Raw genomic sequence first — 15,377 nt, forward strand, 5'->3', positions numbered from 1 at the left:
GGTTTCAAATATGATATCTGAAAATTCTGATACTATATGCTAGATTACGATTATTTATTTATTAGTTGAATTTAGATTTCAGAGAAATATTTCAGCTTTCTATCATAGCTATTCAAAATGTTCTGTTTCCAAAATTTACTTCCTACTCCTAGTATGTGAAAAGATGGGTGTACATTTTTAAAATTAAATTTCAATCTTGTCTTTTGATTACAACCACTTAAAATAATTTTACAACATTAAAATATTGTATATATTTAAGATATATACAATTAATCACACAAAAAACATTATTCAGAGTAATTTGCCTGGAAACTAAGCAACAAATTAAATATTTGTATAAAACCCCATATTTTTTTACTTTTAATGGCTGAGTATAGATAGAGGTTTAATTAATATAATCATGGGTGCAGCAGAACTTAAATGATTCAACATATCAAATATATACAAATACTTTTATCCTCAGTTCCCTAACAGTGTAAGTGAATCCCACAATTAATTCCCTATTGAAAGTGCTATAAGTGTTTTCCAAAATATTATGTAAAATACAGTATTTCAGTTTTTATAGTTAGTGTTAGAACATTACAAGTTTGGTGGTTCTCTCCTCAAGGCATCTATACAGGAAACAACTGGAGCAAATTATCATTTCAGATAAAGAATGTTGATAAACAATTTGGTATAACATTTTTTTATTAATATACAGAGACACTATCATTTTCAACATCTTCAGCCAAATTATGGTGCAGATGAAATGTCCACATATTTTCTTTGCTTCTGAACTGATAAGCTTTCATTGTAAAGTTCAAGATTCCCTGCAAGTACCCTGATACAGGGCTCTTTCAAAATCGGTGTAACTTTTATAAAACAACTACGGTATTTTATGTTGACTTCCTAATTAACCCACAGGGATATTAAAAGAAAAAGAGTCCAGGTTTTTATGATGCAATTGTGGTTTCTTCTACTTCAGGCAGGCTATCCCAAACAGGCTTCTGAATATGATCAGGAAGTTTCTCTAATTTGGTCTAAAAACAATAGAAAATATATAGTTACATGCTTATGTTGGAATAGTTCATGGATTCTCTAGTTAAATTCTGTACGTATTTTTTTAAAACCAACCCAATGTGCTAAGAAGATAGCAAAAGACTTCTGCTTTAGTAGTTATCTGATTAAAATTAAAATTTAAGAATTCAACACAGTTTATATTACATAAACAAGGAGAATGTTTTGTTTATAAATCCAAAGCAAATCATCCTGTTCTAGAAATTGATAGAGCTTTAGATCACAATTTGGACTGGAATTTCTGTCATAAGTTATTGTGATCGTAAGTCAAGTCAGATCCCATTTTACAATGTTTACAGTGATTGTTAAGGGAATCCAGCTTCCCCAATGAACATTTCTCTCCCACCCCTGAAATTGGGTGGTGGGGGGGGAGGGTTGTGATTATGTGACCACAGACTGCTGTAACAGATTGTAAATACAAGTCAATTATCAGGCACTTCAATTTGTGATCACTGATGACACTTGTAAGTGCAAGTATAGATCACTAGTCACTTTTTACAAAGTCACTGCAATTTTGAACTATCAATGGTCATAAGAAGACAACTACATGTATACACTGCCCCCGCTCCCTGCAGCTTCTAGCCTTGTACAATTTATCAACCTTCCCCATCTTCCTCCCCCCACCTTGCTTGCTTCTGCCTGTTGTCTCAGCATGGCATTCTCCTATAGAGACACACACATTTTTCCATCCCATCTCTCCTCAGGTGCTCACAATCTTGTATTCTTCCCCCCACCCCTCATTTTTGCCTGAATCAAAACAGTTATTTTATTGTGTTTGTGGTGCTTCCAACACAAAAGCAAGCAATTGTGTGCACAAAGAAAAACACTCAGAACAGGTATTTTTTTGGTTTGAGACCAGGCCACTCTAAAATAGCTGCTCCATGCATAGAAGAATTTGTGTATGGAACATTTTGCACACCCCTTATAAACAGAACAAAATTAGCATTACCTTTTTGACTTCCATGGCAACCCCTTCTGGTAGATTTCGCTGAATGTATTCCAAGAAAACATTGGCTGTGCTACCAGTTAAATTCTTTAACTGAAATAGAAAGCACTCTTATACTTTTCAAGTAATATTAATCTTGGGGGGAAATCTGCATGTACAGGTAGCATTAGGTAGCAATTGTAAATAGTATCTGACTTAATAAGAGATTTCTCCTGGCTTGAATCACCCTGTATTTTCTTTATATTTACTTAAATCCAGAAAATCAAAATATAAAGCCTGGATATGGCTATAACCATCATACGTTAACCAATATCTAATTTGTTGAGAGAAGGTATACACTCTTTTCCAAAACACTGTTTTCTGTGCATTCTATGTACCTATTATTTTTTAGTTGAACATGCAGCTATTTACTTACCTCTATATACTGATAATGTGTTCTCATTTCATATTGAACTCTGTGCTTCTTATAAATGTGTACTGATTTCAGAAGCGTGAATCTTTCTATCTTTCTAGGAGGCTTTTCTCTAAAAAATAATAACATTTTAATCATGTAGACACAATCTATTTCTGAAACAGCCAACAATATAAATAACCACAATTATTTAGAAAATTGGAAAAAGAACAGGTTAAGTTGAGCCTTCATCTGAAGATGTGTGCTTTCTTGATCAGGCTATGTCGCAGTTAAATTACATAATTTAGGATCTAGATTATCTAATGTTTTGAAGTACAAATCTTGAAAGTAGGCAATAGACAGTGCATATAAATGCAAAGATAAATCTTCAAATACAGGTAGTCTTTAATTTATGGCTGCATCTGAGCCCAGAATTTTGGTCTTAAAACATTACAGTCCTAAATCAAGTCACCCCATGCTTAATTTGATTATATAATCATTTTTATGATAGTAGCTAAGCGGGTCACTATAACTGTTAAGTGAACCACATTGTCATTAGGCAATGTGATCCTAAATATGAATCCATCTTATCCAATAGACTGAAAAACAACAAAAAAAGTCACAAAATTGTGACATGTGATTGTGGGACACCGCAAATTATCACAAATGTGAACCTAACTGCTGAGGTGATGCATCAGTTATAACATTAAGAACAGGGTATAAATTGAGGATTACCTGGGCTGGCAAACATCAATATTATTATATATAAAAATCTATTTAATTCAATTGAGATAGAACATGACTTTGCTTAAAGTTTACTTTGAAATAATTATTCAAACAGCAGAATACCTCAGGACATGGGGCTTTCCCCATATATAATAATACATATTCCCCATATTTAATAATAATTAAACATCTATATGAAATTGTCAGTGGTTATATCCATCCTTAGATAAAATACAGGAAATAGTATAGGGGCAGACTAGATGGACCATGAGGTCTTTTTCTGCCATCAGTCTTCTATGTTTCTATGTTTGAGTTGAAATGTCATTAATATATAAATGAACCTAATTATGCCCATAGTCTGGAGTTCAATCCGGATGAGCTCAAAAGTTGATTCAGCCTTCCATTCTTCCAAGATCAATAAAATGAGATACAGATAGTTGGGGGCAATATACTGGCATTGTAAACCATTCAGGGAGTGCTGTCAAACACTATGAAGTGGTATACAGGTAGTTGTCAACTTACTACAATTGAACTCCAAATTTATGCTACTAAGTGAAAAATTGAAATTTTATGACTGCCCTGCAGTTGTTAAATTAGTAACATGGTTGTTAAGTGAATCTTGGATTGTCAGAAGGTTGCAAAAAGTGATTACATGACCTCGGGTTATTGTAACAGTCATAAACGTGAGTCAGTTGTCAAGCATCCAAATGTAAACCACATGACCATGGGGATCGTAAGTGGGGAAAATGGTCATAACTTACCTTTTTCAGAACGTTAGTTTGAACGTCACTAAGTAATTGTTGTAAAGCAAGGACTATTTCTATAAGTGCTACTACTATTGCTAATTATACATTACTACTCTAGGCTAAGCTAGAGATAATATAAAAACCCTAAATTGGAACCTGAAAGATCTGAATAAGAAAATAAACTGAGACTAAATCCCACTAAGTCAAATTTACTAGTTGTCCACAAACATCTAGATAACATAATAACACTGGCTCAGCTGTTGCATCTGGTGGAGCCACACTCATTCCAGAGAAATTGGTTTGTGACTTGGGGAGGTTCCCCTGGATTTTCTGTTCCTGCCTATACAGCAGGTGATACATGTAGTCAAAGCAGATTTCATTGAGCTCCAACTCTACTTAGACCAAGATATCCTAATGACAGTACCCATGGCTTGATCATCATTGGGTTGGATTACTGTAATAGGGTATGTGTGGCTATCCTTAGTGATGACACAGATGCTATAACTAGTAGAAAAAGCAGTTATTTAAAAAAAAACACTCAAAAACCCTTATTTTGAAGCCACTTTCCTGGCAAATTTCATGAAACATGGGTAGACAGCTGACCTTGTAAGTGACTTACTTTATCAAACAGAGATAAAATAAATAAAAGTGTATCCCAAAGAGATTAATTTAAAGGAAGTTCACAAGCAGTTCACAAGCAGACCAATCTTTTTTTCCAATCCATGTTTCACTTTATGTTTAGTTTATTTTTATAGGCAACCATGATGCTTACTATTAATTCTTTTTTTTTTTATGGTTACTGCTTTGACCCTCTATCTGCCTAAGAAGAGTGATATAAATATGAAATAAAAAGTAATTCGTAGGAGCAGTTTGCCCCAAGCTGATTCTGGAATCAATTACATTGACAGATGGCAGGTTGTCCTTCACTAGACCTGCTAGAAAATCATGTCATTACACTTTAATTTGGGAATCTCCAAATGAACATGGAGTAATGGCCCAAATCAATGATGGCTAATTTTTTTCTTGTTGTGTGTTGAAAGCATGCAACACCCATAATGCAATGTGCCTGTCCCCTCTGTGCATGTGTGCAGCATCCGCCTCTGTGCATGCGCACGTGACCGCCCCCCCCATTCTTCCCCTCATGCACATGCATACCTGACTCCCCCACCACCATTTTGGGCCTAGCAGACCTTACTGCAGCCTCCTGGGACCGAAAACGGGCCGTGGGAGGATGCTGCCTCCCTGCCCTCCTCCCCACGCGCATGCATGCACAATCCCATGCAAGTGCACATGTCTCCTGCACATGCCCTGCCCTTTGCTGCACATCCCAAAAAACAACCCAGAGAGGGGCAGCATACAAATCCAATAAATAAATGAACAAACTGTCTGGCAGGAGACGTGCACACATGTGCTGTGTAGCTGAGATTGGTGATGGCTTGTCTGCCCGGAAAAAGACTGAGTAATTATGAAGATCAACAGTACTTACATTTTTTCAATGGAGAGACCAAGTTCTTTTGCAGCTAGCACCACGAAATATTCATAACTGTCCAACACAGTTTTATCATGCCCTTTAACTAAAATAGCCAGTCTTTTATATAATATATCTGGTTCATCAGAAACAGACACCTAGTTTGGAAGCAAAGAGAAATAATTTAGCATCATTATTCTAAAAGTGTCACCCTGAATACAGTTATTGTGGTTTAAGTATAAATTATACAACACATGTTAAAATTAAATAATTGTTACTCTCCCACTTTTTTTCAGTTCATACAAATATAACTTAGATCATAGTTTCTTAGTTGCTGAAAAAGTTTACATTGAAAATCATCATACATACCAATGTATTATTTATGGGCTGTTGAGTATAATTGTTGGCCCTTGAAGACTGAATCCACATTAAGTGATTATTTCTGAAAAGTAAAAGGAGAATCAGTTTGAATTACTGTAGTTTGGAACTGTCACTGGTCATAAAACTTTGATATAGCATTAACTCAATATGGCAAACTTACATAAGAAAGTTGTGTTGCTTTAATGGAACTTTGCCTGTTATAAGAATTTTTTCTGGTCCCTAAAAAAATTAAAAGTACAAAGTTAATATTATATTAAGTGTACTTTGTCATTGGTAGTTTTCAAGAATTTGTTCTCAAACTACAGATTTTTTTAAAAGGCAAAAAGAAAAGAAGATTAGATTATTGATATTAAAGCAACTGCGTATCTACAAACTGCCTCTTCACTTGATTATAGAATCTTTAATATATGTTGTTCATGGTCAACATTGCTTCAACAAGAGTTTAAAAGATTGGTGGCGTAAAAATGTGGTGAATAGATGAAAAACTAAACAAGTATATACATAAAAGTCAGTCTTTAAGTAATCATTTACAGAAGTGATCTCTTGATATGTGGTGTGTTATTACATTGTTTTGAAAAGCATAAGCATACATTTTTAATAAACAGATCTTAAGAGGAAAAAAGCCAGCCAAATGTCCCCCAAGACGAATGAAAGCCACATTGAACTTGCTGGTAAAAAGATAAGAGAGCAGTAATTATGCATGTACATTATTTTATAAAAACATATAGCTCTGCTCAGTTTGATTTTGTTAAATTGGATTGCAAAATAGTCTAAAGGAATCTATAGACCACTAAAAGAATGGTCCCTAGATTTCTTTAGACTATTTTACAATCCAATCCAGTCTAATTCAAATAAATATAAACCATGCTTAAAAATCAATCTAAAGGTTGGGAAGTTCAAAATTCTGCTGCAGTAATTGCCAACAAAAGGTTGAAACATTTAAATTGAAGATTCAAATCCATGAGCCTCTTACATTATTATTGTCAGATTTATAGGAGTTCAAGGTGATGAATATTGCACTTCTTTTCCCCACAGCTACCAACCTGTGTGTTAACCGGGGTAAAAAAAGGGAGACAAGCCCAAGTCACCTGGTCAACTTCCTTGTCTGAGAGTAAACTGAATATTGGATGTACAGTATCTCTGATGCTAATCTAGCAGTATAACCACTGCACCATTTTTACTTATAACACCAGCAGGAAGATGGGACAGGGTTAGAGGATTTATGATCAGTAGAATTCAAGATCAAGTTATAAAGAATAAACTGGAATCACTCTATAATTTGTAAATATACTAATGTTCTTGGTTTAAAATATTATAAATCAGTACACCCTCATTTTGGTGGAGGGGATTGAACAAACGATGTTGGGTGGCAGGCACACATTTTTTGTGTAGTGTGCATCTGTTTTATTATTAAAACTAATAAAATTTATTTTTTTAAAAAAAGACTTATAACATCAGCACACACTCCCCCCCTTTGTTAATGTGCCGTTAGAACCAATCTAACTTTGCTTAGGCTAAATTTGCCCCATAAAACAATTGCTGCCAACCTGCCTTCCTGTATATTGCAGGAATCAAAAAGAGGGTGGTGAAAATATTGACTGACCCTTCACATCCTTCACATAAACTGTTTCAATTCTGACCCTCAAAACGTCGCTACAGAGCACTGCACACCAAGACAACTGGACACAAGAACAGTTTTTTCATAAACACCATCATTCTGCTACACTGTCAAACTATTTACTAAGTCTGCAATACTATTACTACTAATTTTTTTCTCATCATTCCTATCACTCATTTCCTCCCACTTAGGAATGTATGACTGTAACTTGTTGCTTGTATCCTTAAGATTTATATTAATATTGACTGTTGCTTCATTGCTTATTTGACTCCTATGACAATCATTAAGTGTTGTACCTCATGATTATTGACAAATGTATCTTTTCTGTTAAGTACACTGAGAATATATGCACCAAAGACAAATTCCTTGTGTGTGCAATCAGCACCAAAGATGTATTATTTAAAGCTATTTAAGCGCCAGGACATTACAAATGCTTGTTAGAAATGCAAACATTCGATTTTATGATGTCTTGCTTTTTGTGAAAAAACAGGGGCAACTACCCGACTACTCTCCCCCAGCCAGGTGCTGGTTCAGATTCCCCGAACTACAATTAAACCGGTCTATTAAGATCAATACAAAAGCCGTTATATAAATTTTGCTCCATCCCCGGAAGCCCCTCAAACACGTCAACGTTACCTGCCATAGCCGGCTTAAAAGGGTCAACGCCGCTCGCGCCGCCATCTTGCCCCCCTCCCCCTTCCACAACTTCCTCTTGTCGAGAATACCATAGAGTTTCCCTCCTTGGACAGCCTGAGCGCGCATTATGTGCTAGAGCAGGGGTAGGCAAAGCTGGCTCTTCTATGACTTGTGGACTTCAACTCCCAGAATTCCTGATCCACTCATACTAGCTCAGGAATTCTGGGAGTTGAAGTCCACACGTCATAGAAAAGACAAATTTGCCTACTCTTGTGCTAGAGCGTCGTTTTTCGGACCGCACTTATCAAAGTGAAAGTAGGGGGCGGTAAATCCTCCTGGTCGGCCCAGAAAGGGGTTTCTCAGCCGTTTACGAGCTCCTCCCTTTTCAAGAAAAAATGGTGTAAAAAGAAGACTATCCATTGACGCAAAGAGCCCCTGCTACTGTACTTTCCAAAGCGTCCGGGGAGGCGACGGTGACTATTCTTATTTTATTCTTTTGCAAATGCGTCCAAGAGAAATAAACCTGCACTGCAACACAAATCTGCCTGAAATGGGGCGAGGCTTGAAAGGCGCACCACACGGTGACCAAGGTTGAGCGGCTGCCTTCTTATAGATAGCGAGGCAGTACTTCTCAAGGTTGGATGACAATCTTGGGAGTATATTCCAAGGAATCTGTCCGAGAAGGAGATGCTAAAAAAGAAAGAGGACGGTGGGACCCCCATTTTGCCACACGCAAAGACCAAATGCATATACATTGCACCACATAAAGGGAACACTTAACCCTGCTGTTCTGTTCGGGTCGTATGCGACCCGAAGCCAAGTTTGAGTCCCTGTAAAAAATTTTCCCTGCATATCTGAAACTTGAAATTTCATGCTGGTTCATCATTTCAGGGGTTCTCTCTATGAGAATTTTTTTTGGGGGGTGGGGGGCTTAGTTTTTGCTGGGCAAAAAAAGTTACAAATCTTCTGTTCGGGTCACATACGACCCGGACCGAAAACTCTTCATTTGAAGTGCTTATGTTTGGTCAATTTGAAAACTTTTTTCACTTGGAAAGTAGTCTGAACATTTCTGCACACAATGATATGAAAATTGAAATGAAAAAAGTAAATCTTATTGGTTTATTTTGCGGATATAATGCACGCCCCCCCGTTTTTGTGATTTTTTTTTCAATTTATGGATAGTTTTGCTTGCAAAATGCATTCTATTTTACTAAAGTTGGTGTGGGATTGGTAGCTTGAACATTTCTGAATATAAGAAAAATATAAAGGAACTGAAAAAAATGATTCTTATTGGTTTTTTAATATCAGAAATAAGGCCTCCCCCCCCCTCGGCTGCTTGCAACCATTTTCACTTTTTATTTTTTTATCCTCCAAATCCGAAATATTCTTTAAAATCTTAGGCATTCATTTACTCAATTTAACAATGCTGATCATCAAAAAATATTTTTGGGGTGGTGGCTAATTGTTTTCTGGGCAAAAAAAAATCATAACTTCGAGTCTGTTTCTGTTCGTATATGACCGGACCAAAAATAATTTTTTTAGGTACTTGAATTTGATCTTTTTGAAAACTTTTTCAACTGGAAAACTAGTTTGAACATTTATGAACATAATGATATGAAAATTGAACTGGAAAAATTGAGACTTATATTTTTATTTTGATCAAAAAGCCCCTCCCCCCCCATCCTTTTTTAATTTTGTGTCAATTTCTATTTTTTTAAGGCTACAAATCCCTAAGGAATTTCCCCCCAAAAGGTTTGATATACTAAATTGAACATTTCTGAATATAAGAAAAATATAAATGAACTGAAAAAAATGGTTCTTATTGGTTTATTTTTGCCACAAAAAGGCCACCCCCCACCCCCGGCCTTGCTATGTGCCATTATTGTCACTGTTTATACATATTTGTCTAGAAATATTTGGAATATCCTTTTGAAAATCAACCACATTGTAGCCAGAGGACTAATTTTATGAAACAAATCCATTTTACTAAAAAAAAGTATGTAAGTTTGAAATTAACAGCATAATTTTTATATAAATTGAAATAATTGAACACGGGGGGAGGCATACATTTATGTGCAAAATAAACCAATATGCATCAATTTTTCCAGTTCAATTTTCATATCATTATGTTCAGAAATGTTCAAGCTACCAATCCCACACAAACTTTAGTAAAATAGAATGTATTTTGCTAGCAAAACTATCCATAAAGTGAAGACTATTTTAAAAAAACGGGGGGGGCATGCATTTCATCAACAAAATAAACCAATATGCATCAATTTTTCAAGTTCAATTTTCATATCATTATGTTCAGAAATGTTCAAGCTACCAATCCCATACCAACTTTAGTAAAATAGAATGCATTTTGCAAGCAAAACTATCCATAAATTGAAAAAATTTTCACAAAAATGGGGGGGGCGTGCATTATATCCGCAAAATAAACCAATAAGATTTACTTTTTTCATTTCAATTTTCATATCATTGTGTGCAGAAATGTTCAGACTACTTTCCAAGTGAAAAAAGCTTTCAAAAAGACCAAACATAAGCACTGCAAATGAAGAGTTTTCGGTCCGGGTCAGGGTGACCCGGGAACAGAAGATTTGTTACTTTTCTTAAACAGAACAGCAACAACACAATGTAACTCCAAGTAAATCAAACTTCTGTGCAATCAAACTGTCCGCTTAGGAAGCAACACTGGTTGACAATTTCACATGCTGTTGTGCATATTCAACTTTGTACATAACAAAGTATTCAATGAGAATATTTCATTCATTCATATCTAGCATGTGTTATTTGAATGTTCCCCTTTATTTTTTTGAGCAGTATACAGTGTTCCCTCGCTTTCCGCCCGCGAAATTCGAATTTCCGCGAAGTAGAGATGCGGAAGTAAATACACCATTTTTGGCTATGAACAGTATCCCAAGCCTTCCCTTAACACTTTAAACCCCTAAACTGCAATTTCCCATTCCCTTAACAACCATTCAGATTATTACTCACCATGTTTGTTTATTGAATATCTCCGGGACCGCCTTCTGCCGCACGAATCCCAGCGACGAGTGGGCCTTCTCCGGATCCCGTCAACTAAACAATGTTGGTTGGCGGGCCCCAGGGGAAGAGCCTTCTCTGTGGTGGCCCCGACTCTCTGGAACCAGCTCCCACCAGAGATTAGAACTGCCCCTACTCTCCTTGCCTTCCGTAAGCTCCTTAAAACCCACCTTTGTCGTCAGGCATGGGGGAACTGAGACATCTCCCCCGGGCATATACAATTTATGCATGGTATGTTTGTATGTATGTTTGCTTAGTAAATGGGTTTTTTAAAATATTTTAAATTATACTTATTAGATTTGTCATGAATTGTTTTGTTTTGTTGTGAGCCGCCCTGAGTCTGCGGAGAGGGGCAGCATACAAATCTAATAAATAAATAAATAAAGTTTATTTAAAAAAATATTTATTAAAGGTGGACGAAAGTTTGGCGATGACGTATGACGTCATCGGGTGGGAAAAAACAGTGGCATAGGGAAAAAACCCGCTAAGTATTTTTTAATTAATATTTTTGAAAAACCGTGGTATAGACTTTTCGCGAAGTTCGAACCCGCGAAAAGCGAGGGAACACTGTATATACCTTACGCCAGGGGTCTCCAGCCTTGGCAACTTTAAGACTTGTGGACTTCAACTCCCAGTTGGACTTCAACTCCCAGCAAAGTCAGCTTGGCTGGCTGAGGAACTCTGGGAGTTGAAGTCCACAAGTCTTAAAGTTGCCAAGGTTGGAGACCCCTGTCCTACCCCATGGTAGGGCAGCTCATGAGGTTACTCATCCCAACGCCTCCAGGGGCAAGGGCGCTTCATAAGGTTGACTCATCCTTTCATCCTTTGAAGCTCGGTAAAATGAGGAGCCAGATTGTTGGGGGCAATATGCTTACTCTGTAAACTGCTTAGAGAGGGCTGTAAAACACTATGAAGCAGTATATAAGTCTAAATGCTATTGATAATGGTGAGGCAGCCGAAGTGTGAACATTCCTACAAGTGAAATCACCGTGTAGCATTGTCATCAAATTTCAGATCTGGTCGCAATTTTGTATTAAAAAATCTTTAATAAAAGGCCTGAATTATCCCCTCATCGACCGTGACTGGCGAAATGTTTCTGTCGGTATTGTTGAATGCTGCTTTTGCATTTCCGCTCACTTGAACCCAAAGCTTAACATGAAGGTTGCAGTGTAAAAAAATAAAACTGGCTAAGCAGGCGCTTCTACGGCCTGCTTGCCTCAGTCTTCCTCTCGGCTGCTGGAGTTCAGCTGGTAATGCTTGGATTCAGCTGTACTTCTGTTCAATTGCGGGACGCGGCCAGGTGCTTTGTGCAAGCGATCAGTTTTAATCCTATGAATGCAAGGATCCAGAGCTATCAGATCACAACACTTGATCAACTGTCTTTCTGTGATGGGATGGGTGCCCACCAGGAGTTTGAGCCTGTGACACTGGAAAAAGGTGGAGCAGAAAGACGTCAGCTGTGTTTATGAAGCCCTTCCGGTAATTTTAGAAAAACACGTCAAATATTCAATGTTTTTCACACTTAAGCAACTTTAAGATGTGTGGATTTATGCTCTAGAACAGGGGTCTCAAGAACAAGGTCTCCAACCTTGGCAACGTTAACACTTTATCTGAACTGGTGAAGGTTTTCCTGCCTAAGAAGGGGTTTGGACTAGAAGATCTCCAAGGTCCCTTTCAACTCTGTTATTTTATATTCTTTTTTTAATGGCTTGCTGTGTATACTGAGACCTACTGGGCCTTGGGCTTCATGACTGCAGTGATTAACTATTTATTTATTTATTTATTTATTTATTTATTATTTGGATTTGTATGCCGCCCCTCTCCGAAAACTCGGGGCGAAAGGGGGTGGTTGTTGTCATCTGGGAGTCCTCAATGGCTTTTAGAGGCTCTGCTTCAGAAACAATTGGATGTACGACCCTTTTGGCTGAAGCTGGGTTCAAAGGAACCACTGAGCTGCTGCGCTGCCCTCCCTCTTATGCAGCCATCCCTGTCCAAACCACTGCATTCAACCCTATCTTACCAGTGAAATTCCAGGGCTGTTAGTGGTTGGGTATTTCAACTTCCTCCCAAGCGACCTGGAGTAACTCAGAAGTTCATGTCCACCTTCAAGCTTTCTCTTTGGGGAGGGGGACAGTCTGCCCAAGGGTAAAATGTGAACATTTTCCCTACCGTTTGTGTGGGCATGGCTTATTTTGTGGGTGTAGTTTGAGGTCAGGTGGCCATGGCTTGGTGGTCAGGTGACCAGGTGACCAACTTGTAAAATGTGGTGAAACTCACTTAACGCTTTCTTAGCAAGCAAAATTTGGGCCCAATTATGGTTATAAGCTTTCTTTCTTTCTTTCTTTCTTTCTTATTTTCTTTCTTTCTTTCTCTCTCTCTCTCCTTCCTTTTCTTTCTCTCAGCAGTGGGAGAAGGAAGAAAGTGCTTTGGGAGGGTGGACTGACCTGGCAGCTACGTGAGCGTCCTATCCTGGGCTGGATGCGGGGAACAGAACCCAAGGCGGAGGGCAGCTTCCATCAGGCCCAGTCCGGTGAAAAGAGCATCCTCTCCCTGCAGTTTCAGGAGCACCAGGGAACCCTTGTCATTTGTGGCGAAGACATGCCAGTGCTTCCACCATGCTCTCCCATCATGGGCATCCAAAAAGGAGAGCAGACATCCAGCCAGACATTCACCCAGGCAAAACTGGCGATGCCCAACCAGCAAGCTCGGCGCAGAGTGCCTGATGCCCTCCATCCTTCCCATTGCCGCAACCAAGCCTAGTGCCAGGCAGTAGAACCCTCTGCATGGCCGGGCATCCTCTTTTTCTTGTCGGTGGGAGAAGAAAGAAATTGCTCTGGACGGTATTCGATTTACTTTTCTGGGGAGCTCGGAGACTGCACAGCAGGCTCATCTACTAGTTCTCCAGGCCCCCACCAGCCTGGATACCGGTGGACCCCCATAGGTGCACGCCCTGACACTTCCCAGCCCACAAATGTCCCAGAGCTGAAGCCAGGAAGGTGAGAGGGGCGATGGCTGCAGGAGTTGCACTCTAGCCTGGTAGTGGCACATCCTGTCATGTGCCTGGTGCTGCCTGGAGAGCCAAAGGATGGGCATGCTGGGTGATGTCCAAGTCTCACCAGGAAGATAAGCCAAGTGCCAACCAGGCCCATGCACTCCTGCCCACCCCTTGTCCTGGCCATCTCCTGGGAAGTTCACAGGAAGTGGCGGTGGTGAAAGCTGGGCAGGTTGGAGCCGCTGGTGCAGCAGCGCTCACCAAGGAAGGCAACTGGGGAAGAACGGCCAATTGCCTTGTTCACAGGGTGGATGGGTTAGGGGGGGGGGGAATCTTCTCTTGTCCCGCTAACTCTCCATTCAAACCACCCGCCCCGTTTCTGCAAAAGCAGAGCCCTGTAGGGTTACTTAAAGAGGGAAGGGAGATGCTGTAGAAATGGCTGCCTTCCACCCATGCCGGCTCCATGAAAATTGGGGTTCCGAAGCTCACCACTGGCTTCCAACCCATTGCTGTGGGCAGAGTTCCCAGAGCAGTGCAGTGATCAGCCAGACCGATCCGTAAAATTGGCCATTCAAAGGGGGGGGGGGGGGGAGGAAAAGCTGCAACTGGGAAAAGTGGTGACCAGGCAATTGGAGAGACAGATTAGGTGGGCCAGTTTGGGGGCGAGGCCAGCCAGCCGTCAATACTGATATGGTGAACCACCAGCTCAAGGCCCTACCGAACTGGGAGCATTTTACCCCTGAGTCTGCCCCTATTTGTATCAAATAGGATTCAGGTTCAGAAAAGTACTGTGTTGACTTCTTTAATTTTACTATTCCGCAGTTTGAAAATATGAAACCAAAATATAAAATGCTGATTCATTTATTGAAAAGATTTTTTTTCCATCACATGAACATTTTTTTAAACAAAGTATATCTTATCAAAAGTATAAAATACTGTTTCTCCCTGCAAACTCTTAGAGAATCCCTTTGATTTTACAATTGCCTGTCCAAAAAAAAGCTGTATAATCTATACACAGTACTTGCTTTTAATTATGTACCAGGTACAATGCATGCCTCATTCTACCTCATCAGACAAAAAGGAAATTGCCCCCCTCCCAAGTAATATATTATGAAATTAAGCATTTAGTGCAAACCTGACCCAATTACATCCTGAAATTAAATCACATGCAACTCAGGTGTAATTAAGCCGTAACAGGCAAACATTTTCTTATAAAACAAAATAAAATTATGCTAAATGTTTTTAAACCAAATATTTTTACACTACACTATACCTCAGATATTTACAACTTCTTTGTAACAATCAATCAGCAGTTAAATACTTCTGAAAATAAGTTTTCTCCACTAAAATATATTTTCCTTTTTTCTTAGGTTAT

At 38.7% G+C, this 15,377-nt stretch overlaps 1 protein-coding gene and 1 long non-coding RNA gene across 3 annotated transcripts; one reads left to right on the forward strand and one right to left on the reverse strand.

Moving 5' to 3' along the window:
- Positions 1-669: 669 nt before the first annotated feature.
- MRPS10 (mitochondrial ribosomal protein S10) lies at positions 670-8,074 on the reverse strand. Of its 2 annotated transcripts, XM_070734496.1 has the most exons (8): positions 7,629-7,648; positions 6,688-6,757; positions 5,875-5,933; positions 5,703-5,775; positions 5,352-5,491; positions 2,418-2,526; positions 2,006-2,095; positions 670-1,019 (listed from the first exon to the last, which is right to left on the reverse strand). In XM_070734496.1, the coding sequence occupies exons 1-8, from the start codon at positions 7,631-7,633 to the stop codon at positions 933-935; spliced, it is 633 nt and encodes a 210-aa protein (XP_070590597.1). In that variant the 5' UTR covers positions 7,634-7,648; the 3' UTR covers positions 670-932. The 2 variants fall into 2 exon arrangements, with proteins under 2 accessions (XP_070590597.1, XP_070590596.1); XM_070734495.1 differs by lacking the exons at positions 6,688-6,757; positions 7,629-7,648 and adding an exon at positions 7,969-8,074.
- A 218-nt stretch (positions 8,075-8,292) lies between these two features.
- Positions 8,293-14,873, forward strand: LOC139157592 (uncharacterized). Its single transcript, XR_011557513.1, has 2 exons — positions 8,293-8,441; positions 13,413-14,873. It is a non-coding gene; the product is annotated as an uncharacterized lncRNA (long non-coding RNA).
- The last annotated feature ends 504 nt before the right edge of the window (positions 14,874-15,377 follow it).

The sequence above is a fragment of the Erythrolamprus reginae genome, chromosome 1, assembly GCF_031021105.1.
Source record: "Erythrolamprus reginae isolate rEryReg1 chromosome 1, rEryReg1.hap1, whole genome shotgun sequence".
Lineage (NCBI taxonomy): Eukaryota > Metazoa > Chordata > Lepidosauria > Squamata > Dipsadidae > Erythrolamprus > Erythrolamprus reginae.

Bases quoted from the DNA above. Each gene is read 5' to 3' on its own strand.
- MRPS10 (XM_070734496.1), bottom strand. The intron at 5,776-5,874 runs GTAAGTTTGCCA...TTTACTTTTCAG, and splicing joins AAGCAACACAACTTTCTTAT to AAATAATCACTTAATGTGGA. The intron at 2,096-2,417 runs GTAAGTAAATAG...TTTCTATTTCAG, and splicing joins CACATTATCAGTATATAGAG to TTAAAGAATTTAACTGGTAG.